This window comes from Ostrea edulis, chromosome 4 (assembly GCF_947568905.1).
Source record: "Ostrea edulis chromosome 4, xbOstEdul1.1, whole genome shotgun sequence".
In the NCBI taxonomy this organism is placed as follows: domain Eukaryota; kingdom Metazoa; phylum Mollusca; class Bivalvia; order Ostreida; family Ostreidae; genus Ostrea; species Ostrea edulis.
In genome coordinates this window covers 6634608-6662406 of record NC_079167.1, presented here as the reverse complement: position 1 = coordinate 6662406, position 27799 = coordinate 6634608, and the positions used below count along the sequence as shown (strand labels likewise).

Genomic DNA, 27799 nt, shown 5'->3' with positions numbered 1-27799 from the left:
TTACCTGAGCCTGTCCATCCTATGGGGCTTCGATCAGTTCTTTCTCTCGCAGAATGGACAGGTTTTTTTTACTTATATCCTTTACATAAACACCATATGCAGGTGATAATGGAATATTGCTACATAAATATGGGAAATTAACGATGGAGAAGCTGAAACCATCCTGTTTGCCATAAAGTTGAGTTGTTAGTTTGCCTTTAATATCTATTTTCAATAAAATATCTAAGTATGACGCAGATGTGGAGGACTCTGCGTTGTCTTTTATTTCGATTTCACATGGATAGAGATCTACCCATCGTCGGAAACCCACGGCTGATTACGCTTCGTTCCTCTCTCCATCACCCGTGGGTCCATTCATTCCTACTCACTCGTTCTGATGAATAATTAATGAGGCAATTTGATTGGGCGCTCATTAAAGGGCTGTTTTGCGGCGACGTTGAGGTTCTTAGGAACCTCGCAAAAATTTCTTGCACGCGAATAAAGTTTGTTTTACAGTAATTCCTTTAGAGAGAGCAACTATATAACTAGCGATATCTTCAATTCAACATATCCACAACTGAATTAATGATCTCTGTAATTGAATTGTTGCTCTCTTTAAAAAAAACGATGCGTGTATCAATTCCTTATAAAAGTGTTGTAAATAATTAAAATATATTTTCAATTGAATTAAAAAGGTCATCAAATTATTTACACCAAGCTCCAAATGCATTTTGTAAGCAACAATTCCATCACATGGATGTGTGCATCAATTTAATTGATGAGAGCAATAATTGAATTTTCATGAGCAGTTGCATCAACTCAATTATTGCTCTCATAGATTGAATTAATGCACACATCAAATCAATTATTGTTCTTATCCATTGAATTAAAGAGAGCAGTAATTGATTTGATGCGCACATCAATTCAATCATTGCGCCCAATAATTGAATATGATGAGATCTTCAATTATTTGAGTTTATGTTTGCGGAAGCCGATAGGTGCCAGGATATAGAATTAATATTCTTTTACTTGCAAGCCACTAATCTCAGCGAGATTAGGCGGCCGCCACTTAATTTATTTAGCGGCCATATAAATTAACTGGCGACCACCAGTTATTCAACTCCCCCTCTTTCTTTCCTCTCTCTCAAAATTGAAATTGTCAATTCTGCTGTAAAATTATAAAGTTATATAATGTTCATAATATCAAATGTCGACAGATTCATGCACGAGAAAATCTTCATGTGTACTTTATATACCAAACGTATCAGGCACGTAGAATCAGGGGGCTGACCCTCCACCTTTTTAACAACGTTCATTTTCTGTTATTTTCACATACAAATGTAAAATAAGATTAGTTGGCAGATTGCCCCCACCCACTCATTTGGTGGTACATGTAGTTATGAATAGTAAAAAGGTAATAATTATGAATGAACGGATGAATTGAAGGACGAACGGAGCCCCCTCCCTCCAATTTAGGAGCATGAAGTTTGGGCAAAAGAGAAATTTTTAGGTTCCTTTTCTGCTTGTCAACAATTGTAGAAGAGAATTTCTCCGACGACTGTCCCCACACTTTGAAAAACGATATGCTACATGTAGAAACCTCCGTACTATTCTAAATCTATCAAAAATAATCACTCAGCAGTATGAATCCAGTATATTGTGTTTAAAATTGGCAGCCGCCATGTATAACTTAAGTGGCGGCCCCCAGTTGTCACTGGTACACCGGTCACCACATAAATCAAGTTGCGACCGCCAGTTAATTTACATGGTGGCCACCACATAAATTAAGTGGTGGACCCCGGTTAAATGACTATTAATTCTATATCCTGACACCTATTGTTAATTTGGTGCTCCATAATACTTGGTTGGTGTCGACACAATATAAGCTCCAATAGATCATTTCAAGTGTGGTAATCAGACGGGTTTGATAGCACCTGACAAAAAATTCAGGAGGCCCAAGTTTGAATCCCGGTCTGGTCCATTGCATTTTCTTCCTTCCTGTTACACTTAGTACTAGCTGTAAACAAGATGCCGGCCTGCGGGGGATAAAGATCTTGGGTTGATGTCTTCATGGTGTGAAAACATTTAAGGAGGGAGGAATGTCGCAGTCAGATGGGTTCGATCACCGGTGGCCAGATAGCTCAGTTGGTAGAGCACCTGACTATATAGATTCAGGGGGCCCATACAGTTGGAATGCCGGTCTGATCTGTTGCATTTTCTCCCTTCCTGCTGCATTTGGTGCTATAGACTAGCTCCTAGCTGGAACCGATAGCTGTGAAAATGCCTGCCAGGGAATAGAGATCCTGGGATTATGTCTTGAAGGTGTGAATTAAGACATAAATATTCAGGGAGAGAGGAATGTGGCAATCAAATGACTTTGATCACCATTGCCCAGATAGCACAGTTAGTAGAGCACCTGACTAGAGATTCAGGGGGCCCCATGTTCGAATTCCAGTCTGGTTCGTTGCATTTTCTCCCTTCCTATTACACATGTATTGATTCCAGCTGACAAAGCTTCATGTAAGCAACAATTAACATAGTTTTGTTTGTAAGGTTTATTATTTCTAACCAGTCATGATAGCTCAGTGGTAGAGCATTCGCTTCGTAACCGGGAGGTCGAGAGTTCGAACCCCGCTTGTGCCATAGCAATGTCAAACCTAGGTAGCGATTGCTTCTTCAACAAATGCTCGGCATTTAGACCTTGAATACGGAGGTCCCATGTCATGGCAAGCATTGGCATGTTAAAGGACCTTCACTGCTATGGCCCTGAGCGCTAAGCATAGGTCTAAATTTGTGGTACTTCAACTGCAGCTGGCGACGTCTCAATGTGTGTGAAATTTTTTCGATCAGACGTAAAACAAACAATCAATCATCATTATTACAACTGTATTTTAAACCAACTTGGCTTTAATCCACGACATTTGGTATAATCCAATTGATACTAAAAGTTCCCTTTCATAAGTTGAAATTATTCAAGATTACACTCCAGTTTTAAACACATTTAATATCCCAGTCAATGGAACAAATGAATAAGAGTTATACCCACCACCTATACTGGATTCCAAAGCTTTACAAATGAATACCCTAACAGGATCCAGTGAATGTTACACCTCATGAAAATATTAAATGCTCTGAAGGAGAAATTGCAGATGTATCAATTGTATCACAATGTCGTGTAAATCAATTTCATGTCTTGATAATATCTTGGATGAAACAGTAAAGGTAAATCCATGCAGATTTATAGCCTTTTGATCAAATAATCCTTCCATTTAATGTGGTGCATCCTTTCCAAACCTTTCTTACTTAATCATATTTTGGTCAACACAATAAAATATTGAATTAGTGCCTGCATAGCATCTTGCATGGTTGTGTTCGAAAGCTAAGGAGCTTATTTCTTTAAAATGTATTGATGACATCACATTTTAATAGGCGATATAACTTAATAGTAATTAATACCCAAACAGCACCTTGTTAAAAAGCTTAAAATTAATAGTGTACATTGTATGTAGCAGTCAAACAAAGGTTAAAATAGATAAAAATAAAAGCGAGTTGTACAATTACTTGCAAAATGCATCCAATTAACACATAAATGACTGACGACACTGTCACAAACAGTCATTTAAAGACTAAATTTACCTCACAAAATAAAAATAATGGGAGATTCCATCTGGATTACATTTGATCTGCAACAGCATGTTGAAATATATTGTTGGAAAACTTAATGAATGCGGAATTTTTTTCTAAATTCTTTTAATTGGAAGAGCTGTCCAAACACATAACCGTTATAACACGTAACCGTTATAACGTGTAACCGTTATAACCCGTAACCGTTATAACCCATAACCGTTATAACATGTAACTGTTATAACATGTAACCGTTATAACACGTAACCGTTATAACACATAGCCGTTATAACACGTGACCGTTATAACATGTGACCGTTATAACACGTAACCGTTATAATTTCCTCTCTCCTATCCAAAGTTTTGTATTACTTTGTTGTTCTTGGTATTTCTGCAGTTAACATCCAAAATCAAATGATTTAAAAAAAAAAGAAGAGTTCTTGCAGTAAAACTACACTTTTGTTGTAGATTATTTAAAGGTACATGTATATCCAAATTGATACATTTCAACATATTGATCAGTATAACACTTCATCATAAATCATATGCTTTATTGATTCAATTATAATTCATCAGGTTCAACTCCTTGCCTCCCATTGTTGAACATTTAACCATTGCAGATATTTTTCTATTTATCCCAATGTTTAATTGTTTCATCATTATAATATGTAAATCATGTCTGGATCACAACTCTTTTTTAAAGAAATGATGATCATAAGAAGCACACAGAATGCTTATGAGCTCAATAATGATCAGAGTCAAAGGCAATTTGAAAACAGTTCAAGAAGAAAACTCTATACTTAATTCAAGAACTGCCCACAATCACTGTGTGTATTGTGATTCTGGACTAATTTCTATTGTAAAAGGTCAAGGTTACTACTTGGGGTTTGGGTCATAGCCAAGATCACTTCAAGGAAAACTTGTAACTCTTACCTAGGCTATATCAAAATGTAACAATAAACTGAATATTCTGCATGCTCCTATCGAACACTCAAGTGATAACCCTTAACCTAGGCGATACGGAGGGCAAGAAATTGTCTGGTCCATCATCCCTTTGTATTGTAGATATCCAACAACATATGTACACATATGTACATGGCATTTTAGCAAAATTTCAAACTCTGCAACACACAATTCATTTTCACAATACTTTATCAAAAAATGTGCAGTTAATGTTCAGTAAATAGTTTATGCACAGTACTATACTTAAAAATAAGAAAATGCAAGTAATTTTAGCATTTAGTTTATTGCAACAAATGTAAAAGGGAGGGAGAAAATGCGATGAACCCGAGTCCTTTTAATATCCAGCAAGGTGCTCTTCTAATTGAGCTATCTGGCCATTGGTTTCAAAATCCAACTGGCTGACACTCCTCCCTCCAGGATCTGATTCGCCATGACAGGCCTCTTACTCATCAGTTCCAGGGGCTGGTTTATGGCACCATATATAAATGGAAAGGAGAAAAATGCAATGGACCACACCAGCATTTGAATTCCTGAATCTCTACCCACTGAGCTATCCAACACTAGAAATCGAAACAATCTGACCACAATATTCATCCCTTCATAAACTTTGTCATACTTTGGTGAAATAAGCTCGGATCTTTTCTCTGTTTCATATACACACCTATATCTTAACAAATTACTGTAAATCAATTTTTATTCACAACACATGTAATTTTTTGGATATAAAAATTGAAATTGTAAAAATAATGTCTCATTAATAAATCCAACAAGAGATCAATGGATCGAGGGGGAAAATCTATCAAAACACTGGTTTTTTCAATATTCTTGAGCATCAAATTTTGTGGATATGTCAAAAAAAGAAAGATAGAAATTCAATGATGTATAACTTCAAGGAGAGGAATTCCAAGTCCTTCCCTTGATTCAAAATTGAGTTTCAGTTGATTTTGTAACATGAAAATTAATATTCAATGAAAAATGATGAATATGCAGTGGTTTACAGTATCATTAGCTAGCATTTCTGACATAAATCTACGACTACAACTGTTACTGAATACCTTGCCACACATAAACATACGTCTACATCTAGTTTTATGTCTATGAACTTTCATAAATATGTGTTCTGACTCTTTTAGGATTCATGTTGGGGAGGACATCCACTAAATGCACAACTGTATGATACTAGATATATAAACTAGAGCAGAGCAACACTTGTGTAAAGGTTACCTGTATACTTTAAAGGGACATTTGCTGCCAAAGTCATGTTTGCCGATTGTTACCAAAATGGCTGATATATTAAAATTTAAACATCTTGCAATCTTGTTGTAATTTTAGCATTAAAATCTCGTTTCTTTATATACAGAAACAATGATTGAAACTTATTTGTATGGAGGTAAATAATTCATTGTAGAGGAATTTTATATAAATTTCTTAAAACTCAATTGGAGTTAATTTTTTTTTACTTCCTTCATTTTTTAAACATTCCAGCAATAACGATTCAGAATCAAAAAGTATTTACATCCTCGTTGACAGCTGATGTGCCTTTAAAAAAAACAACCCACACACCCAACAACGTTTTCGGAGTTTTATTAAACTTTGTCAGAACCAAGGAAGATAATACATTTCCTCAAAAGGATTTTTGTAAGATGAATTTAGTTCCGTAAGTGATGTGAACTTCTAGTTACTTCTTTAGATGTATACTATTGCACTAATTTTTCATATGCAGTCAGTATTTCCTTAAACTTCTGAATTACAAAGTCCACTATTATATTATTGGAATAAACAATACATTGCCTCAAGCACTATCTTATCTATAGTTGGAACCTAATGTTTTCAAATTGATCTCGGTCAGCCTTTTCTTCATTCAGTTTTAAGGCACTGTCTAAAATCCTTGGTCATCCTCTCTTTATTTGCAGTCTTGCAATGAGATGACATTGCATTATGTACATTGAGACTCTAAGGTCAGTATTTCCTTTACCATCTCGGTAGGGAGTAAATGAAAACAATGTAAATTTTAACATAATTCTGGATGTTCAAAAAGTAAATAAGCACTTCCTTTTGGCTTCCAAATGAAAAATTTACAACATGTACAAAAGGATGTCTCAGAATCTGTCAACAGGACAACATGATTCGTTATTGGTGGGGTGGCTGTTGTCGGAGGAATTCTTCATATGCTGCTTCTATCTCTTCATCCATGTAATTTTCACTGTATGGCCCTCTGAAAACATGACACAGCATTAGACAGTAATCATCAATCACAGAACTTACATTTTCAGCATAACAGACTTCTATTTACAGATGTCACTAAATTAAACAATTTAGGAAATCCTTGACTGTGTAAGAACATCAATGAAAATTGCCATTACCATTTCTACATTGATACACTGTAAGCTGATAATTTCCATGAGCAATTTCAACGAGAGCCTCATGGGCCTTAACAGTTTCCTAAATATCACCTAACAAGAAGCTAAACCCTATAGAATCCATTTTAGACTACATGTATACTCTTTGAGACCTTTCAAGTGGTATATCACAAGACCACCTCTAAGACTGATTTTTTGCACTTGATGAACTTTAGCAAATCTCACCCGGAAGACAATTTTCCTCTAAATACTATTCTAATGACATTTCATTTGAAAACTTGTCTCAGAACTCTCTGTACTCTGTAGAGATTTCTGGGATCTAATGCATTTTCAGTACGTGATCCATATGGTTCTTCTCCTAAAAGCCAGAACCAAGGGCAATAACTTTAACAATTTGGGTAGATGCTTCTCCTCTATGCTCATTATAAATTTGTACCCAGTTTGATTATTAAGGTTTTCAAATGATTTTGCTATACAGCCAATTTAGAAATAGGTCCCAGATCTGGAAACCATGAATTTCACAAGTTTGGTAGAGTCCTCCATGCTTATTATACATTTCTGTTTTTTGATAATGTACCTGGTAATGAAAAATTCCTGGTCCAGAATCAAGAACATAATTATGTACCTAGTTTGTCAATAGATACTCAGGAGTAATATTTTTTTCTGGAAAATCTTATCTCTAACAGTATATTTGCCCCATGGCTTGAACCCTGGCTAAGGTGGCCATGCATTTCATGATTTTGGTTAAGGGCTCCTCAATTATCATAATCATGCATAATTATGCACTCACTTTGTTTGGTAGATGTTGAGTAGTAGAGAACTCCCAAGACGTTTTTATTTATTTATTTTTTTTTTATTTTTTGTGCACAAACTGGTACATCAGATATACATTAATATCATATCCAGAGAAAAAACAAAACAAAAAAAGAAACAAAGCATAAGCTGAAGGTATGTGGGATTTGAGAGAGAAAGAGAGAGAAGTTAAGAAAACAGAAGGTTTCATTGATTCCATTGGGCATCAAACTTTTTCTATTTACCATTTTTATACGAAATAAATTTCTGAGTTTCATAAAAAAATTTCACTTGTGAAATTGCAGCACGCACACTCAAGGACTTCTCAGTGCATCTTGCTGTGTACACAAAGTTTTATTTAAGCTATAAGACAATAGTGTTTTGTATCATACTATTATTTTCAATAAAACCAAGAATAAAAGATTTTTTTGTAATAGCTATCAGTAAATCAGTCTTATCTTCCAGAAAATGCTCAAATTCTGCTAGGAATAATTGTAAACAAGAGGTACTGTGAGCAATGCTCACTAAGAATACCCCCCGCTTACCCCAATCTCCCAAAAGGTGTTGGTAATAGGTATAAACTACCTCTTTTCTGAGTGTAAAAAACAAATGGCATGACAAACCGAACCATATTGCTACTTCGATGTCCAGTGCGCTTGACCTTTGACCTTTTGACCCCAAAATCGATAGGGAACATTTTCATCCCATGGGTAGTCCATATGTATGATATGGTGACTGTAGGTGGAAAGGATAACGCTTTAGAGCCTGGAAACCATATTGCTACTTTGATGTCCAGTGCGTGTGACCTTTGACCTTTTGACCCCAAAATCGATAGGGAATATTTTCATCCCATGGGTAGTCCATATGTATGATATGGTGACTGTAGGTGGAAAGGATAACGCTTTAGAGCCTAGAAACCATATTGCTACTTCGATGTCCAGTGTGCTTGACCTTTGACCTTTTGACCCCAAAATCAATAGGGAACATCTTCATCCCATGGGTAGTCCATATGTATGATATGGTGACTGTAGGTGGAAAGGATAACGCTTTAGAGCCTAGAAACCATATTGCTACTTCGATGTCCAGTGCGCTTGACCTTTGACCTTTTGACCCCAAAATCAATAGGGAACATCTTCATCCCATGGGTAGTCCATATGTATGATATGGTGACTGTAGGTGGAAAGGATAATGCTTTAGAGCCCGGAAACCATATTGCTACTTCGATGTCCAGTGCGCTTGACCTTTGACCTTTTGACCCCAAAATCGATAGGGAACATCTTTATTCCATGGGTAGTCCATATGTATGATATGGTGACTGTAGGTGGAAAGGATAACGCTTTAGAGCCCGGAAACCATATTGCTACTTCGATGTCCAGTGCGCTTGACCTTTGACCTTTTGACCCCAAAATCGATAGGGAACATCTTCATCCCATGGGTAGTCCATATATATGATATGGTGACGGTAGGTGGAAAGGATAATGCTTTAGAGTCCGGAAACCATTGCGTCTACAGACGGACGGACGGACGGACAGACAGACGGACAACCCGATTCCAGTATACCCCCCCCCACAACTTGTTGCGGGGAGTATAAAAATCACATTCCCACAGAATACGTTCTAATGTTTCCTCTTCAGAATGACAATGATTGCAGTACTTCGAGTCAATTTTTGGGATTTTGAATAAAAGAGTTTGTAGCTAAGATTCGGTTTATAATTCTGTATTCAAACCATTGGATTTTGCCATCTTTTGTCACTCTGAAGGGTATTTTAAGACGTTTTTAAAGATGACATTATTCTTTTGAAATCTGGCCCCAGCCCAAAGGGAGAGGGACCTTTAAAAAAAATTTCCATTACACTATATACATTACAGAACAAAATTGGTGAAAATTAATTTAGTAGTTTCAGAATTCACTAAACGTTCAGGTTTACAGAGTTACTCAAGTGACCTGATAAACCTGAAAATTAACTTCTGATATAACCACTTTGCCTTCATTTCAAATGGCCTCTAAAATCTTACTTATATGCCCCTGTAATCGGAAATTTGTGGGCAAATAGTTTTTAGTCGTAATGTCTGCAAAAACTTTAATCTTGGCCATAATGTTTGAATGCTTCATGCTAAGTCTTTTTTAAATTATTTCACATGTGTATTTCCTTTCTTTTGGTACCAGAATTACTTTACTTCCATATAGGGGCATCAGTGTTTTACAAACACATCTTGTTTAAATAGTATATTCAGTCTCCAAGTTCAAATGGCTATATAGATTTTTAATCAATCTTACGTCTGATAATATCCATCATTGTACTCCAACTGGTTGGGGTCGGAAGACCAGGCTTGGTAGTCCCCTCCTTCCACCCACCGTCTTCCATCCTCCAGTTCTCCAGCCTCCCAGCGAGCATATTCCTCCTCCTCCTCCTGCAAGTAGGCATTGTAAGCTTGGTCTAAATAGCCCGCCTCCTCAGCTGTGATTGGTTGGCCATGCTGGTTGTAGAACACAGGGTCATTCTGAAAGATAAACATTATTGATAACTAGCCTGGAGATGCACCATGAATAATACAATACGGGATATCAGAGCTAGAAAATTTTGGAAATCTTCACAAAAAGAAGTTACGAAAATTATGTGTCACTTGGGCAACTCTTGTATACAAATTAGTGATAGCTAAAGATGACTCATTTCTGATACAGAAATATCTGCCTGGTTTGTAGATTATTTTTCAGAATGTTGCAAGTGCCAAAACATGAGTTATTGGATTAAATTCTGATGTTTGGTAGTGGAGATAAAACAAAAGAAAAAGTTTATTTCCTCACCATATGCATGTATGTGATTATTTACTTAATGAGATTTTCTCAAGTAATTAAAACAACCGACTGGTATGAAATGATATAAATAATCACAATTTATGTATTGATCTCCAGATACATACATGCAGCAACATGTATAGCTCCCCCCACCACCACATACACACGTACTTCTTGATGTCGCATTAAATCATCACACACACACTTCTTGACGTCGTGTTAAATTATCACATACACGCGTACTTCTCGACATCGCATTAAATCATCACACACACACTTCTTGACGTCGTGTTAAATTATCACATACACGCGTACTTCTCGACATCGCATTAAATCATCACACACACACACACTTCTTGATGTCGCGTTAAATCATCACATTCACACACACTTCTTGATGTCGCGTTAAATCATCACACACAACAGTTGTTATTAGTATACAGGTGACTCTCGAAAACTCAAAGTTTAAGGGACCTTGATAAAACTTCGAGAGATCGAGAGTTTGAAATTCGGAAATTGTAGGTCCACCGGTATGGTTCAGATTTTACAGTAACCGGAAATGTATACCAACAAGATCATATGATATCGTTTTGACATGTTTTCCTTCATATTCGTCAGGTACTTTGATATCAAAATAAAAAACCTTATTTTGCATTAATAAAAACATTTCGAAGTTTATGTATTTATTTGTTCTTTAATCATGCTTAGATAGGCATACAAAACCAAGTTCTGAAGACGCTTTACTATGGCAAACTAAACAGAGCACAATGTTATGTCGCTTTACCCAAAACAAACGATGTTTTAGAGTAACTTTACACAAAGAACAAACTCGAGAAATTTAACAGTCTGTAGTTCTTTAAATTATGTATAAAACTTACTCTCTCGTTGTCGCGTCAAAACAAATTCTAGATTTCATTCATAGTCGGATTATATATACTTTTAATCATCACCACTCAAAACCCCAGTGCAAGGTGTAAACTGACCAATTAGCCAATTATATACTCAAGTGTGTCACCTCCACAAAGAAGCACCAGCAATGTTTCAACTATGTAAACACCTAATTACACCTCCAGCGTTCCACAAAATCCAGGTAAGACCCAAGCGGAAATTATTACACGCTTGTATAACGGTGGGTATACGCTACCACCACTTCGAGAGATCGAGAGTGAAAAACAATGAAATGTGTTTTACGGGACCCAACTTCACTTCGAGAGATGAAACGTTCGAGAGATCGATAGTAAATTTGCTTTGTCATATAGAGAAAAAAATCGGGACCATGATTTCACTTCGAGAGATCGAAGTTCGAGCCATCGAGAGTCACCTGTATGTACAAGCAAAGATCGATTCATTAGCTGGTCACTTGGTATAGTAGTGGTGAATAGTAGTGGAAAAGCAAGGTTAAATCAAAACTGAAGGATACCCCATCCCAATTTACGATTTAGGGCTATGGGCAGAACTGCTTTTCTTGCTAAGATTTTTCATATAAATATAACAGCACCTTTTCTCTCCGTTTGTTCCCCACCCCTCAACTTTAAAAAACGACACTAAATGAGCCTGAACTCACTATATCTGATTGTAAGTAAGTAACATGTGCTTGTTTACTGAAAAGTTGTCCAAGTTAATGCAGAAAACGGGATCTCATTGGACATATTAAATATTAAAATCGGTACGGAATCAGAGACAAAATAATGGTTCCAATATTCCGTATTGAAGCTTTATGTTTGATGATAAAAATACATCATGATTGCTGTTCCTAACCAGTGTGACTGAAGATAAGGATGAATGTACAAAGCAGCATAGCAAACAAACTTACAAGAAACAATAACTGACACACAATACATACATCAAAACAAGAATATCAGTAAAACTGATGGATGCTCCTTCAACTGCATTTAACCAATTAACTATTTCATATGACAAATGACTCACACAATGATCAATAACTATTGAAATATCGTTGAAATGAAGGGATTTTCTTCATATATAAGGTATCTGTTCTGAGTGAACTTGACCTTTACAAAATGACCTTGAGTGACCTTTGCCTGAAAGTCATTTGCCCATTACTTATTTGTGTGATATATGATTAATACCTGTTTAAAAACTGTTGAAATAAGGAAAATTTTCCTTATATATAAGATCTTTGTCTGAAAGTCATTCGCACAATACACAATTGTGTGATATATGATCAATAACTGTTGAAATATTATTGAAATGAGTTTTTCTCTCCATATATGAGGTATATGTTCTTAGTGACCTTGACCTTTACAAAATGATCTTGAGTGACTTTCACCTGAAAGCCATTTACCTATTACTTATTTGTGGGATATATGATCATTACCTATTCAAAAACTGTTGAAATAAGGAACTTTAAAAGGTTCTGAGTGACCTTCACATTTCCAAAATGACCTTAAGATACCCTGATCTAAAAGTCTTTGTCTCAAGGAACATATGAAATCAATTCTGATCAATTTCTGATGAAAGGTTTAGGAGATCCGAAATTGTTTGGGAAGCATAATTAATGCACATATGATTACCAACATCATATTTTGTAGTTTGGAATGCAGTTCAAAGCTCAAGGTTATAAGATCAGTATTCTTGAAAAAGTCTTATGGGAAGAAGTCTGTCTTTTAAATATCAATGCAATCACTTATTACTAATACATGTACAATGTACTTAATCTTAATACAGAAGATTTTGAAATGTACATGTAGTTCAAAAGTCACAGTCAAGGCCATGGGATCAACCATGTCAGAGTTTATGATGAGGCCTTTATGCAAACAATATTTCATTTTGCAAGACAATTAAAGATAAAAATGAAAGCCTTCTTTACCTATCTCCTTCTCTTAGCCAAAAAGAAATTTCAAATACTAAAGTTTTAAAATCTATGTCATATACCACAAGGTCAGTAGATATGGGTATCTAAATAAGGGGGTTTTAAAACAAGAACTAAATGTTCTAAATATCAAATCACTACCTCTAAAAATTCTAACGATTAAATAGTTATTAAGTGTGACAGACATATGATGGACAAACTGATGATAAGGTGTCACTTTTCAGAGAAAGATAACCTCTCTGAAGATTTACCTGTGTGAATTCTGCTGCCTGTTGAAAGTTTTGTTGGTAAGATTCCTCAGGAGTTGCTGGATTGGATGATCGTGATCTTCCCCAATTATTATCTTTTAAATTTAACACTGATTTTATTAAACACTTGCTAGTTCTGAAAAAAAAAAATATCAAAATTATGTGCTTTTGCTATAATTACCATATAATATATCATCTAATCATAACACTGGTACTTTGCTAAATGCAGCAGATACTTTCTATGCTTTGTACATTTGTAATATGAAATTTAAAGAAATGTAATGAAAGAAAAATAATGCACAAGAATGTGTTGAATTTTATTATAGCTTGTGTAAATATAATCACTTGAGCCCTTAGTAAGATGGCACTGCTGTTTAAAAGTACATGAATAACAGTGCCTCATCTAAATAAACTGCATGTTGGTATAACAAAATGAGTTTGTGAAACACCGTGTCCTCCCACCATGCCCAAATTCTATGGTAGAAAATGTGACCTTGCAATATGACCTTCACTTTCAACTGCAAAAAAGCTTTGACTTTATACCTTTCAACTTAACCAAACATGACGTCTATAGCTTGTACAGTGAAGAAATTATGACTAATATTTGAAAGACAAACAAGAGGCACATGAGCCACAACATTCACCAGAGCCACCTTGCTCATTTACATATACCTATTCTTTAAACTCCAATTGTAGTCCCATCTTAGGTCAAGGTCATGGTATAAAAAAAATCTCGGCTTTGTTCTTTTAAGAAGAATAATTAAAAAAAAAATGGTTTACTATATATCACAGTGTGTTAAACTTTAAACCCCACAGCCAATCAAATTGTCACTGGCAAAATCGTTGGCAGTAGGATTAAGTGACAATGAATCCCAAAATGTTCCGGATATTGACTTCCGAAGGAACCGTAAATGCTGAATTCAACATGTAAGAATAGGTTTGATTAGTTCTTGTAGAAGCATTTGATTCGATGACCTTAGATCACCAAAGTGCATGCTGATGTGACCCTATATGGGATGCCTTCAATTCTTTGTATTAGCAACATCAGAATACACGAGTGGATCAAAGATCTGGTTTTAATCAGATTGCTTGGAAGGGAGTAAGGCCCTTCATTTGAAAAGACTGGAATTCCTTCAGGCATTGATAGTATATGTCAAGTTTGGTTGAAATTGACCAAATGATTTTGGAAAAGAAGATAAAACATGAAAAGTTAATGATAATAATGCCAAATGTATCCCCCCCCCCCCCGAGTCTTTGATCTCTGGGATTATTTGAAGATAAGGCCAACAGGCAAAATGGCAAACAAAAAAGCAAACAATAATATCAATATACATTTGATCTTCAATCTTTTCGACATCCTTTAAAGAATTATATCAAAATATCTTTGTTTACTTGTTAAGGTGTGGGTAGGTATCTAACTGTCGAATCTGTAAGAATACTTCGTCATAAGAGCCCTCCGGAGATGGATTTAAATAAGCTGTATCCTCGATTGTAGAACCAGTCAGCTTTAAAAAAAACAATTACTGGTCAAAACAAGGTACCTGGATGCCATCATTAGTTTAATATGGAACTGCAATTTAATACTTCTCAAGAAATGAGTTTCTTTTACCTTCAGTAACTGTGTGGCACATTTCACAGTGAAATCTGTGGGATGTGATAACAGAATCAACAAAAGATCCTTCAGGACGGGGCTCCTCAGTATTTCTATCTTACGTACTTCACCATTCGCCGATTCAACCTACAAGACATCAAATTATTCCTTATCCATTCAAATCACGACATGCTCATCATAATCACTTATTTTCATGAGGTGAATTGTTCATGATTTGAGGTGCATGTTCCTGGGGTGTTCATTTCATTAGATATCAATCATCAGGTGTTAATTTCCCCTCTGTATGGATGATTTGAATTTGAGGGTTTTCTGAAAGCTGGAAATCAATGATACCCAGAAAAATTAATGAATTTACAGTACATGTATTATAAAACAAGTAAATCTGTTGTTTAGTGAACTTTCATTCAAAAGATATATATAGAATATTGAACAGCAGATGGTGATGCTCATAAACAAAAGAACCCCCCCCCCCCCCCCCCCCCCCACCACATTACATATGAAGTTATACGCCATACCTCTAGGTTGAGGAAGAGTTCCCCTATAAACATTGTGAACCCACAGAGACGATCCAATGTATTCGGATTTGCTATAAGCTCTTCTTTCTTCAAGTATTCTTCTTTACATCTAGAACAAAGCAACAATATTCATGTTCAATATTACAACTTGACTGCTCGTAAGAAACATTATACAATGACTGTTCATCACAATATCTTACTATTACACAATGACTGTTTATCACAATATCTTACTTGTACAATATTACACAATGACTGTTTATCACAATATCTTACTATTACACAATGACTGTTTATCACAATATCTTACTTGTACAATATTACACAATGACTGTTTATCACAATATCTTACTTGTACAATATTACACAATGACTGTTCATCACAATATCTTACTATTACACAATGACTGTTTATCACAATATCTTACTATTACACAATGACTGTTCATCACAATATCTTACTTGTACAATATTACACAATGACTGTTCATCACAATATCTTACTTGTACAATATTACACAATGACTGTTCATCACAATATCTTACTATTACACAATGACTGTTTATCACAATATCTTACTATTACACAATGACTGTTTATCACAATATCTTACTATTACACAATGACTGTTTATCACAATATCTTACTATTACACAATGACTGTTCATCACAATATCTTACTATTACACAATGACTGTTTATCACAATATCTTACTATTACACAATGACTGTTTATCACAATATCTTACTTGTACAATATTACACAATGACTGTTTATCACAATATCTTACTATTACACAATGACTGTTTATCACAATATCTTACTATTACACAATGACTGTTCATCACAATATCTTACTTGTACAATATTACACAATGACTGTTCATCACAATATCTTACTTGTACAATATTACACAATGACTGTTCATCACAATATCTTACTATTACACAATGACTGTTTATCACAATATCTTACTATTACACAATGACTGTTTATCACAATATCTTACTATTACACAATGACTGTTCATCACAATATCTTACTTGTACAATATTACACAATGACTGTTCATCATAATATCTTACTTGTACAATATTACACAATGACTGTTCATCACAATATCTTACTTGTACAATATTACACAATGACTGTTTATCACAATATCTTACTATTACACAATGACTGTTTATCACAATACACAACTTGTACAATATTACACAATGACTGTTTATCACAATACACAACTTGTACAATATTACACAATGACTGTTCATCACAATACACAACTTGTACAATATTACACAATGACTGTTTATCACAATATCTTACTTGTACAATATTACACAATGACTGTTCATCACAATATCTTACTTGTACAATATTACACAATGACTGTTCATCACAATATCTTACTTGTACAATATTACACAATGACTGTTCATCACAATATCTTACTATTACACAACGACTGTTTATCACAATATCTTACTTGTACAATATTACACAATGACTGTTTATCACAATATCTTACTTGTACAATATTACACAATGACTGTTCATCACAATATCTTACTATTACACAACGACTGTTTATCACAATATCTTACTTGTACAATATTACACAATGACTGTTTATCACAATATCTTACTTGTACAATATTACACAATGACTGTTCATCACAATATCTTACTATTACACAACGACTGTTTATCACAATATCTTACTTGTACAATATTACACAATGACTGTTTATCACAATATCTTACTATTACACAATGACTGTTTATCACAATATTTTACTATTACACAATGACTGTTTATCACAATATTTTACTATTACACAATGACTGTTTTTATTACAATACACAACTTGTACAATATTACACAATGACTGTTCATCACAATACACAACTTGTACAATATTACACAATGACTGTTCATCACAATATCTTACTTGTACAATATTACACAATGACTGTTCATCACAATATCTTACTTGTACAATATTACACAATGACTGTTCATCACAATATCTTACTATTACACAATGACTGTTTATCACAATATCTAACTTGTACATTACACAATGACTGTTCATCACAATATCTAAATCAGCTGATTTGCGGAATTCAATCAAACATCCCTACTGATGTATGTGTAAGTCAGCTTCCCTACTATGTACATATATTTGTAAATCTGAACTAAGGAAGATACAGTAGATTCCTTATTTTACGCTAGTACTTAGTACTTTTAAAATATCGCGAAATGACTCATAAACGTCACATCATGAATTTGCGAGTGCTCTGTTGATCAAGAGTTTTAACAAGTATTCTAGTAATATAGAAATAAAAGTGAGTAATTTTATTTTGCGAGCAATGCTTCTCGCGATATTACGCGATGATAAATTCCTTGTGCATATTTAGGAATGATCGAATCTACAGTAAATGATTTACATGAAGAATTACTTTCACACATAAGTCTTCGTAAATCTTAGAAAATAACTTCTCTACCAGCTGATAAATAAATATTAATCGTACCTTGTAAGAAATGCTGTTCTAAAATTTTTAAACATGGGATGACGCTTCAATTCTTTACATAACAGTCTACATAACCGTGCACCTGTGTATCGAAAGTTGGGCTCTCTGACACACTGCAAACAGAAATAGAAATACAGGGTAATGATATTACATTTCTTATGTACAAGACACATAAGGGAGAAGCAAGAATTACCAATAGGAACTATCCCCATGATTTGAATAAAATGAAAGAAATCTGCACAAACTAAAAAGGATGCATAATCATGGCCCTGCTGGTCATGAGAAGAAGATTTTTAAAGATATTTTACCAATCAATTCCCTTATAAAACCTCAAGGAGTCACAAATTGAACAAACTCGAATCCACATTTTCTGAGGATGTTTGCAAATTAAGATGACTAAGAAGCCTTGATGTTCTTGAGAAAAAGATTAAAAGATTTTTTCCTATATATCCTCTTGTAAAAGTCCAGGTACTCTCTGTAGAATCTATGGGAAAAATATCTAAATATGTAATAAAGTATTGATTTAATCCAAATATTTAGAAAACAAGATGGTATTTTATTTTACCTCGCTGTGAAAATCTAATTGGAATTACACATTACACTGATATCATCCCAATACTTAATTTCCTTATAAATAAAATCTTACAAAACCAACTACCCCAGATAAACCGGACACCAGCAACTTTTAAAAAATATAAGGTAACAAACAAGCCTAATATCTGCCACTTTTTATTGGTCAGATCAGCTGTGTGTGAATTTAACGACAGGCCAGGTGTTTATTGCCCACTGGAGACGTGAAAAATGCAAGTGGCCTCAAAGACTTCTACTGTTTCCCTGTGATTCCATGTATATAGTCACCTGGCCAGTCAAAGTGAATTAATGGTCCCTGTGCATTATATGTGGTACGAAGAAGAAATATCTTGAGATAATTAAGATAAAATATCACAAAATGTCAAGTTTCTAGTATACTGGCAACCCTTCTAATCAGACTGTTTCATTCAGTACAACCTGTCGGTTTAGAGAAGTTTCACTGTATTTCAAATAAAATAATTACAATTTTTAAGCATTTTCCAATTTTTTTTTTTTTTTTTTTTTTTACACATTTTTAATTTGGCAATACAATACCTGTTCAAACAGCATATCTACTACTGTGTCCAAAATGGATTGTTGTGACTCTGGAAGCTGGAACATTAGGTCAATGACACCCCTCATCAGTTCCTCCATGTTACCCGGCTGCCTAATCAGCGAGGTCAGCGTAGCCTTGAAATTTCTCAGAACCTCATCAGCAGTCACTTGGTGGTAGCCCCCGATCTGCAAATTCTCGAAGTTTTCAAACAAATTCTGTAAAAAACAATCAGGTATTCCAATTTAATTGTTAATACAGTACTAATTTCTCCACCAAATATCTTGTTTCATACACAAACAGATATTTTTCTCCTACTTTTTCCAATTTGTCTGAATAATAATTTTTTTACTGTTTTAAAATACATTACTTTGAATGACTACACATACACCTTTACAAAATTGATATGATGTAAGTCACACAGACGAGTTCTGGATTTGAAATCTAGTTCCTGTTAGTGTTGCATGATGCATTAGAAGACACAGCCATGCAGAAAACAAAACGTAGACTGTAAAGAACTAAGACAGATTAGTAATTATACAAATGATACATGGTCACGTCACCGACATTTTGTAATTATGACACAGAGTTGCATGTATATATGACAAACAGTCCATTAACATTTAACTTTTTTACTAGTAACTATTTCAGCAAAATTACATTAACTTCATTACAAAGGACCAACAGTACCCATAAAAAGAACATTCTTCTTGTCTTCAAGATTAGTGTGCAGTGTCCTTTAACAACAGATTCAGTTGTGTATGCCAATCTTTGTTCATAAATGATCATTTATATTTAGCAGTGAATGTACATATTCATATAATTAGGTTTTATCATGAAGGAAGAAAAGTTTTGTGGCTTATTACAGTGTACATGTATTCTGATCACTTAATGCTGATGACTGTTAATCAACCGTGCATGTTCAACTGGAATCATAAATTGTTCAGAATGTTGTAAAGAGTTAGCATGCTAAAAGTTCTTGGATCATTCGTTTGATTAATTCTAGAGTTTTAAACTAAAACATACTAGTGATACGATGCTAGTAAATTTTGAAGGAATACATGACAATATAAAATGTACAAATCTATTAGAAGTCAAATTTGCACGTCTTTTTGACAAGACCTTAAATACCAAGTTACTGGGTTACATATAAAGGAACAGTGACTATGTCAGCAGGTGATATTTACAAAGAAAAAGACGTGATTTTGTACACAGCATACACATTATTTGCATCTACCGACATCATACGGCCTATGGGCAGATATCAAAGTTTTACTATACAATACAGGAGCATAGAAATCTATACAGAAATTGACCACACTGACAGGCCTCCCTACACAGGACATACACATACTTCATACACCAGTTATACCTGTGAATACTGGGGGTATGGCTGCTGTCTGGGAACAAACTCGGCAGCTGTTACAGAAAATGTGGTCTGCAAAAGCAATTAACCAAACAATTAAAGCTGTCGTGTAAAAGCCAAAAGGGGCTTCATGGTACACAGATTTCATTAAAAATTTCCAAAGATGATTTTTCAGTGAAAGAAAGCACTTTAAACATAATCTTTCTAAGGCAGATAATTAAATTGTGAATCTTTCTTGGCCAGATGTTTGAAATAGCACAAAAACATATGCTAACCTTACAGACCTTAACTATCATGGTGCAAACATACATGTTGCTGTAATACTGGAGCACTTTATGCTCCTTTCCACATAGTGTGGCATTTGATGACATTTTTTAAACTGATCATGAATGATCTACCACAGCAGCAACCAGCTAAATGATATGCTTTCATTCTTGCATATCAGGGTCTAAATCTACCTTTACTCTCTGCCGAACCTCTGAATCAGCCAAATCATGGCTCCAGCATTACCACACAAAGCATGGTATGATTAAACTTTAGTCTACACTACATATAAAGGGATCTTGCATATCAATCTGTTATCTTGTACCCTTGTGGTTCTTGAGCAAAGGATTTTCAAAGAATTTCGCCATATATTCCCAATATGTAAAATGTTGAATCCTACTGCTGTGGCCCTACGCGGCCCTATGCTCCGCATGGAGCAAACAGGAATAAGTCAAGTCAAGTCACTGTGGCCCTGCCCTAAACCAAGGGGCCATAGTATGAACCTGAATCTATATGAAAATGCTTGTATATCATATTAACTATACTGTATCCTTGCAGTTCTTTAGAAGATTTTTAAAGAATTTTCAACATCAACCTACATAGAATTTAAAATTCTCTTGTGGCCCTTCCAAGATCACAGGTGTGACAGTGAACAAACTTGGATTTACATTACATCTGGATGCTTGCATATCAATTTGACATATATATTGAATCCTTACAGTTTTTGAGAAGATTTTAAAGAAATTTTTAAATACATTCCTATGCAAAATATTGAACCTGTTTAATGGCCCACCAAGACCCCAGGGGTCATGATAAGATTCCATCTTAATCTACATTACATGAGAATGCTTACATATTGATTTGTCATATTGCACTCTTGTCCTTCTTAAGATTTTTTAAATTTTATTTATATTCATGTCTAACTCTGAACCCCTCCTGTGGTCCTGCTAAGAACAGACACGGATCTAAACAATATGAGGAAGCTTGAATATTAATTAGATATAATGTACCCTTGTAGTTCTTCAGCAATTTTCGAAAAGAAAAAAAATTCCCAATATATTCCTGTGTAAAACTTTAAAACTCCTTTGTGGCCCCATACTGGTTTCAGAAATAACAAGCAATTTAAAAGTATTGCATGCAATCCATGTCCCCTACCGACCCAAGTGAAGCCATATGTAATATCTGCGAGAATAATCATACGTCAACAGTTTGTGCAAAAGAATGACCAGGTCCCATAAAATGAAAGCCATCTATGACAGATTCAAATTCCATATCCTTATGTCCAAGGGCCATAACTCAACAAAAAAAAATCAATGAACTGGAACAAACAATGAACTTGATCTGTAACTTGTCATGGTAAAGCAAAGTGCTAAATATCAAATAAATATCTGCAAGCATGACGAAAAAAAAAAACCCTGAATATTTGAGTAAAATTTCTAAGTCCAAGGGCCATAACTCAGCAGAAAATTTACAGATTGAAATAAAATTAAAACTCAGTCTGTAATTTGTTGTGATAAAGCAATGTATTAAATATCAAATGAACTTCTGCAATCATGACTGAGTATTTGAGTTAATTTTCTAAGTCCAAGGGCCATAACTCAGCAAAAAAACCAATGGACTGGAATGAAATTCAAACTTGATCTCTAACTTGTCATGGTAAAGTAATGTACCAAATATTAAAAAAAATATCTGCGAGCATGACGAAAGAAGTGAAGAAAACTGATTTGCCGGATTGGCAGTCAGACAGAATGCAAACCTAAAGTCCTCTTCAGCTTCACTGGTAGGGAACTAAAAATTTGAAAAAACTTAAGTCTTCATTATATAAAGGAGTTCTATGCAAGTTATGGCTTTTCTGGTGCAGTGGTTCTTGAGAAGATTTTTAAACACACTATCCTATTTATATTATTATCTAATTACCTCCCTTTAGAAGGGGGCATGCTCTTTGATTTTCACAAAACTGAATTCCCTTCACCCAAAGAAGCTTTAAGCTAAGTTTAGTTGTAATTGGCCTTGTCATTCTTCAGAAGAAGTAAATAATTTGAGAAGTTCACAAATGATGGATGACGTACAAATTTTGAATCAGAAAAGCTCACTTAAAATTAGTCAAATTATGCAAGAATCACATGAGTAAAAGAATTATAAATTCTACATCTTGTTATGGTTCAAAAGTGATGGACATATAGATGAACAGACAGATCACAAATCTGATTGAAATAAAATCTTTAATCTGTTCCAAATAGAGACAAATCAGATTCAGGAGCAGAACAAAGATCTAGGACGGACCAAAAACATTAAGTTCCCTTTCTTCAATTTCCATGATGTAAAATAATTCCCTGTGCACAAATTCTGCTATTCAAGGTACTTATGAGTTATGACACTCTATTGATGTACAGTGTATCAGTTACACAGACACAGAGCTGCATTATCATAGAATTATTAATAGTATTCAAGACACAAATGTTGCTTTCAAATGGACATCATATATCTTGAAGTTGTCTTCAATATTTTACCAAGGAAAGTCATAATAAATGAATGTCTATTCAAAAATTACACTCAGTGTTATTCAGACACTCTTGAATCAAATATGACAATGGCAAAAATGAACATCTGGATATTGAGACAAAATAACCTCAAAAATTCTGTCCTGAAAAATCTGAAATGTTGGAATCTGGAATATGATGCCATTGTATTGGATCACTCTAATTCTATTTATTATATACCCATCAATGTATCGTTCTTTGATACTGTGAATTTCACAGTGTGTGATCTGATTTTCCGGATTACACACTGTAGTTTTCTGATTCCGTATCAGTATCCTCTGAAACTGATGCCGTCACAATGCATCAACGCAACGTTATTTGTGGAAAATATTGACCGCGTCACAAACAAAACTGTACAAAAAACATAATTTTATGGTATGTCTGTGTTTTTGATAATTTGGATTACATTTATTATCTTATAAATGTGGATTTAAAATGCATAAGGGGGTATATAATAAATTTATCATTACTACAGTAACTTGATTCGAAGAGTTGGATGACGTCTCGTTGACAGGTGCGGATCATCAGATCAAACTCGACACTTCACGTCTCGTGTGATCTGATGATCCGCTCCTGCCAACTTGACGTGATCCGACTCTTTGGATCAAGTTACTGTAGTAATAATATACATATATTCATGTCCTGCAGCTTGGATTTGATCAAAATCTTTATTTAAAAAATTGGTTTGTTGACTGACAAGAGCTGATTAATTTTTGGGAGGGATCTTTGCCCCAAAGGACTTGCACACAAATAGTAACTGGGAAGCTTGATGGAAGTTTACAATCTCTGAATGATCTTGTTCTACTGTGTTCAAAAGCTGAATAGTTTACCTGGTGTTTGAATCAAAATGACAATTTACAAAATTACACAAATTGTTTTATACAAACCTTTCTGGGTACAAATTCTGGTGCATTCACTGAGAGATTGCTCTGGAGCATTTTACTTGAATCTGAAGAAGAAAAAAACCCACATTATGTACGTGATTCAACAGTAATAATATGTACCAATGTGAATAAGCATTTCAAATGTCAAAATGTCAAAATATGCACTATTATAGATGCATTACCCCATTTCAACTGTCACAATATGTACGACTGTGTAAACATTTCAACAGTCATGGTTCATTAATGATTACAGGAAACTACTATATGTACCAGCATTATATGCAATGACCATTCCACCGACATTAATATACTGTCGCCTCCATTGTGAGCAATTTACTTTTGTGTAATTTTGCAAGATGCACATATATTTGCCAATCACTTGAATTTTGGTATTAACTTATATCAATATAAAATCACTTTGAACAACAGCAAACCCCCTCAATTTTCTATTCTTGCAATGTGACACATGGAGACAATTTCAAGGAAACAGAAGGAATTTACCCAGTAGGCAAACTCAGAATGCTGTTTCAATATCAGATTCATGATGGTTCTCACAGATATTAAGTTAAATTTATGTGTTTTATTCTTCATTTCCTGAAATAATGACCATGTGTCAGGTCTCAGTTGTTAAGAATAAGTTATTGTTAAGAATTTAGTATTTTAGAACTATCAGCTGTGCTAACTAAGTTCAGGCTAAAATAAAAAATTCAAATTCTTTTATTGCTGTTTTTTGGCTTTTTTTCTCCCTGGAATTTTTTATTTGTCTGCGCTGTCACCGTATTCAATTTTAATATGAAGTAAGAACTTCACACTTGCACTTCAAAGAAACCCGCAAAAGTCTTGGGAGAAAGCTCCCCAAGGACACAGTTTATAATTTTATCTCAATATACTCAGGATGATGTCATACTATGAAAACGTTAAACATAGTAAACATGTGAAGATGGCAGACAGATTTTTCATGTTGTCTTTGTCTGTTGTGATCGAAATTGACAACAAAGTAAAGCCAATTGTGTCAAACAGACTATATCAGTTCAACAATAAGAAAACATGGACTATACATATATACACTCTGTATACCGTATTTTGCTGAATATAATACGGACTTCTTTTTAAGAATTCTTGGGTGTGAGAGAGGGGTGCGTATTATAAATCACAATATAGGTTTTAGACCATTTTTTTCAGGTGGAACTCCACGGTTAAGTATATGTAATGATTTACTTGGAGACATAGTCTTCATAGATACTGAATGTTTTATCACGCTGTTCGTCTATTAAGAAGCGAAAAATCTATCTTAAGAAAATAAGATTTTACTATAAAAACATAAAATTGTAGAAAATGTGACTGTGACACTTACAATATGTAAGAAATCAAATCATTATGAAACAGCTAAATTAAAATTCATTGGATATGAATATTCTCCACCTCGTATGCCACCATTCTAGCATGTGTACACAATGCCTTGTCGTGTGCTAAAATAAACGAAGTTATGAACTGTAGTCATGTTGTTTTTAAATCATAGAAAAATATTTCAGTTTAGCTATGGCTTTGCCATGAAAGAGGTTTCTGTTGAATTTCAAAGAAAATAAGCAAATTATTTACATGCCATGGAAATCATCCGAAATGTACACAACAGGAAATCACCAATTATGTTAACTGTTTTATGGGAAAAGTCCATAAAAAGGAGGACAATGGATGATATTTTGGTTGCAAAAGATGAAATTTTTGTCGACCCTTGCCCAGATAATGACAGCTCATCTGCCAGGAAACGGCCATACAGTACTGCGCTACATACCGACACTGGACAAGGTTTTTAAATAATTTGGAACATACTGTGTATATGCATCTTGTACGTGAATTGTTTTTAAAAATTAGAATGAAGCTTTAATATGGATAAAACTATTTTAATCATGTTAGAAAATGTGAAAATAAAAAATTACAAGATATTTCTACATTATTGTCATTACAAAAGTATTTTAAGTAAAGGAAAGATAACTCTTACATACACAAGAATAGTAAATCTTCCTCCTTAAGCTTACGGAAATTCAATTCATTGCCAAATTCGCTATAAAGTCATAAATTCAAAAGAACAAAAGGTGGCGGTTTATTGAGAGTTGACTATATCGGCCTGGATAACTCAAAGGTTAGAGCACCTGACAAGTAATGCAGGGGTCCCGGGTTTGATTTCCAGGTCCAGTCATACATTTTCTCCTCTGTTACATATATAAAGCTACTAATCAGATGGTTTAGATTTTGTGTGACATTTGTATATATTGATGTGTGATGCTATATTTCTGTGTTCCAGATAAAAGCTGCGGCCATGACACATTTATCAACCGTAGAATGTATCCAGTCATCAGATAAAAGCTGCGGCCATGACACATTTATCAACCGTAGAATGTATCCAGTCATCTTAGCGCATACCATGACTTAAATAAAACAGTTCTACATGTGCTTAAATGCACAAGTGCAGAACATACCATTATCTGACAAATTCTTAAGAACTAAAGCAAAACAGTTCAAGAACTAAATCATGGCAAATGCCTGTATATACATGTGTTTTAAATGAAATAAAATGAAAATAATTAAATTTACTTAGTTTATTTTACCACATTACTTTTCAATTGATGAACTAAAATCATTAAACTCTTTAAAACACCACCCTTGATATAATGCTAAAATAGGCTGGGACAAAAGCTGGCAATGTAAAAAGATGATAATGTATATATACCCATCAGAGTTTAGGACCAACACATTGTTCATTGCCAACATCAGTCAAGGTGGATTTTTAATGGAAAAATCCTACACTTTTCTAGAGCTTTGCTGCTCTTTGAATTAATCACTATATGTTTGACTGCACGTTTAGTTGTCTATCACTCAGGTGATTCACATTTATGAACTTAAAGTTTTCTACGTTTTAGAAAAATATATAAAATATTGTGTTAACAGCTGGCAGATAAAAAGTTCTTCATTTAGGTATAATAAACAATAAATAATATATATTGAATAAATGCACTATAATAAATTTTAAAATGCGACCATATAATAGATGTGCAGCAACTTATTTCAAAATTACGCCAGCAGTAAACATGTGCAAACGACAGAGTAAATTCGAAACACAGAATCCATACCAAGTCCATTTTGGAGTTTTTCCTGTGTCGATTGAAACGGTTTTCTGAGACCAGATTGTTGTTTTAATTGTGATTCGTTTACCCCTGAACCATCATCTCTCCCAGTTGCTTCAGAAGACATCTCAAAAAACTTGAGACAATCTTCGCGAAAAATCTAAAAATAAACAACACATGTAATATTAGCTCGTACCAAACAGATTCTAATTATTCAACATACGAAGTTTCATATC

The 27799-nt window shown here is 34.3% G+C and overlaps 1 protein-coding gene across 2 annotated transcripts; it reads right to left on the bottom strand.

Annotated features, from left to right (window-relative positions):
- Nucleotides 1-6134: 6134 nt before the first annotated feature.
- Nucleotides 6135-27777, bottom strand: LOC125669400 (polyadenylate-binding protein-interacting protein 1-like). Of its 2 annotated transcripts, XM_048903864.2 has the most exons (11): nucleotides 27570-27777; nucleotides 24445-24506; nucleotides 20760-20825; nucleotides 19390-19605; nucleotides 18265-18377; nucleotides 15724-15832; nucleotides 15206-15334; nucleotides 14989-15101; nucleotides 13600-13732; nucleotides 9997-10220; nucleotides 6135-6781 (listed from the first exon to the last, which is right to left on the bottom strand). In XM_048903864.2, exons 1-11 carry the CDS (start codon nucleotides 27688-27690, stop codon nucleotides 6697-6699), a joined length of 1371 nt encoding a protein of 456 aa, XP_048759821.2. In that variant the 5' UTR covers nucleotides 27691-27777; the 3' UTR covers nucleotides 6135-6696. The 2 variants fall into 2 exon arrangements, with proteins under 2 accessions (XP_048759821.2, XP_048759822.2); XM_048903865.2 differs by lacking the exon at nucleotides 20760-20825.
- Nucleotides 27778-27799: the final 22 nt, after the last annotated feature.

Excerpts from the sequence above, each read along its gene's own strand:
- LOC125669400 (XM_048903864.2), bottom strand. The coding sequence starts at position 27,690 with ATGTCTTCTGAAGCAACTGGGAGAGATGATGGTTCAGGGGTAAACGAA. Across the intron at positions 18,378-19,389 it reads TAGATATGCTGTTTGAACAG|TGTGTCAGAGAGCCCAACTT; the intron begins GTATTGTATTGC and ends TTCTGTTTGCAG. Across the intron at positions 13,733-14,988 it reads ACCTACCCACACCTTAACAA|AACTAGCAAGTGTTTAATAA; the intron begins GTAAACAAAGAT and ends TTTTTTTTTCAG.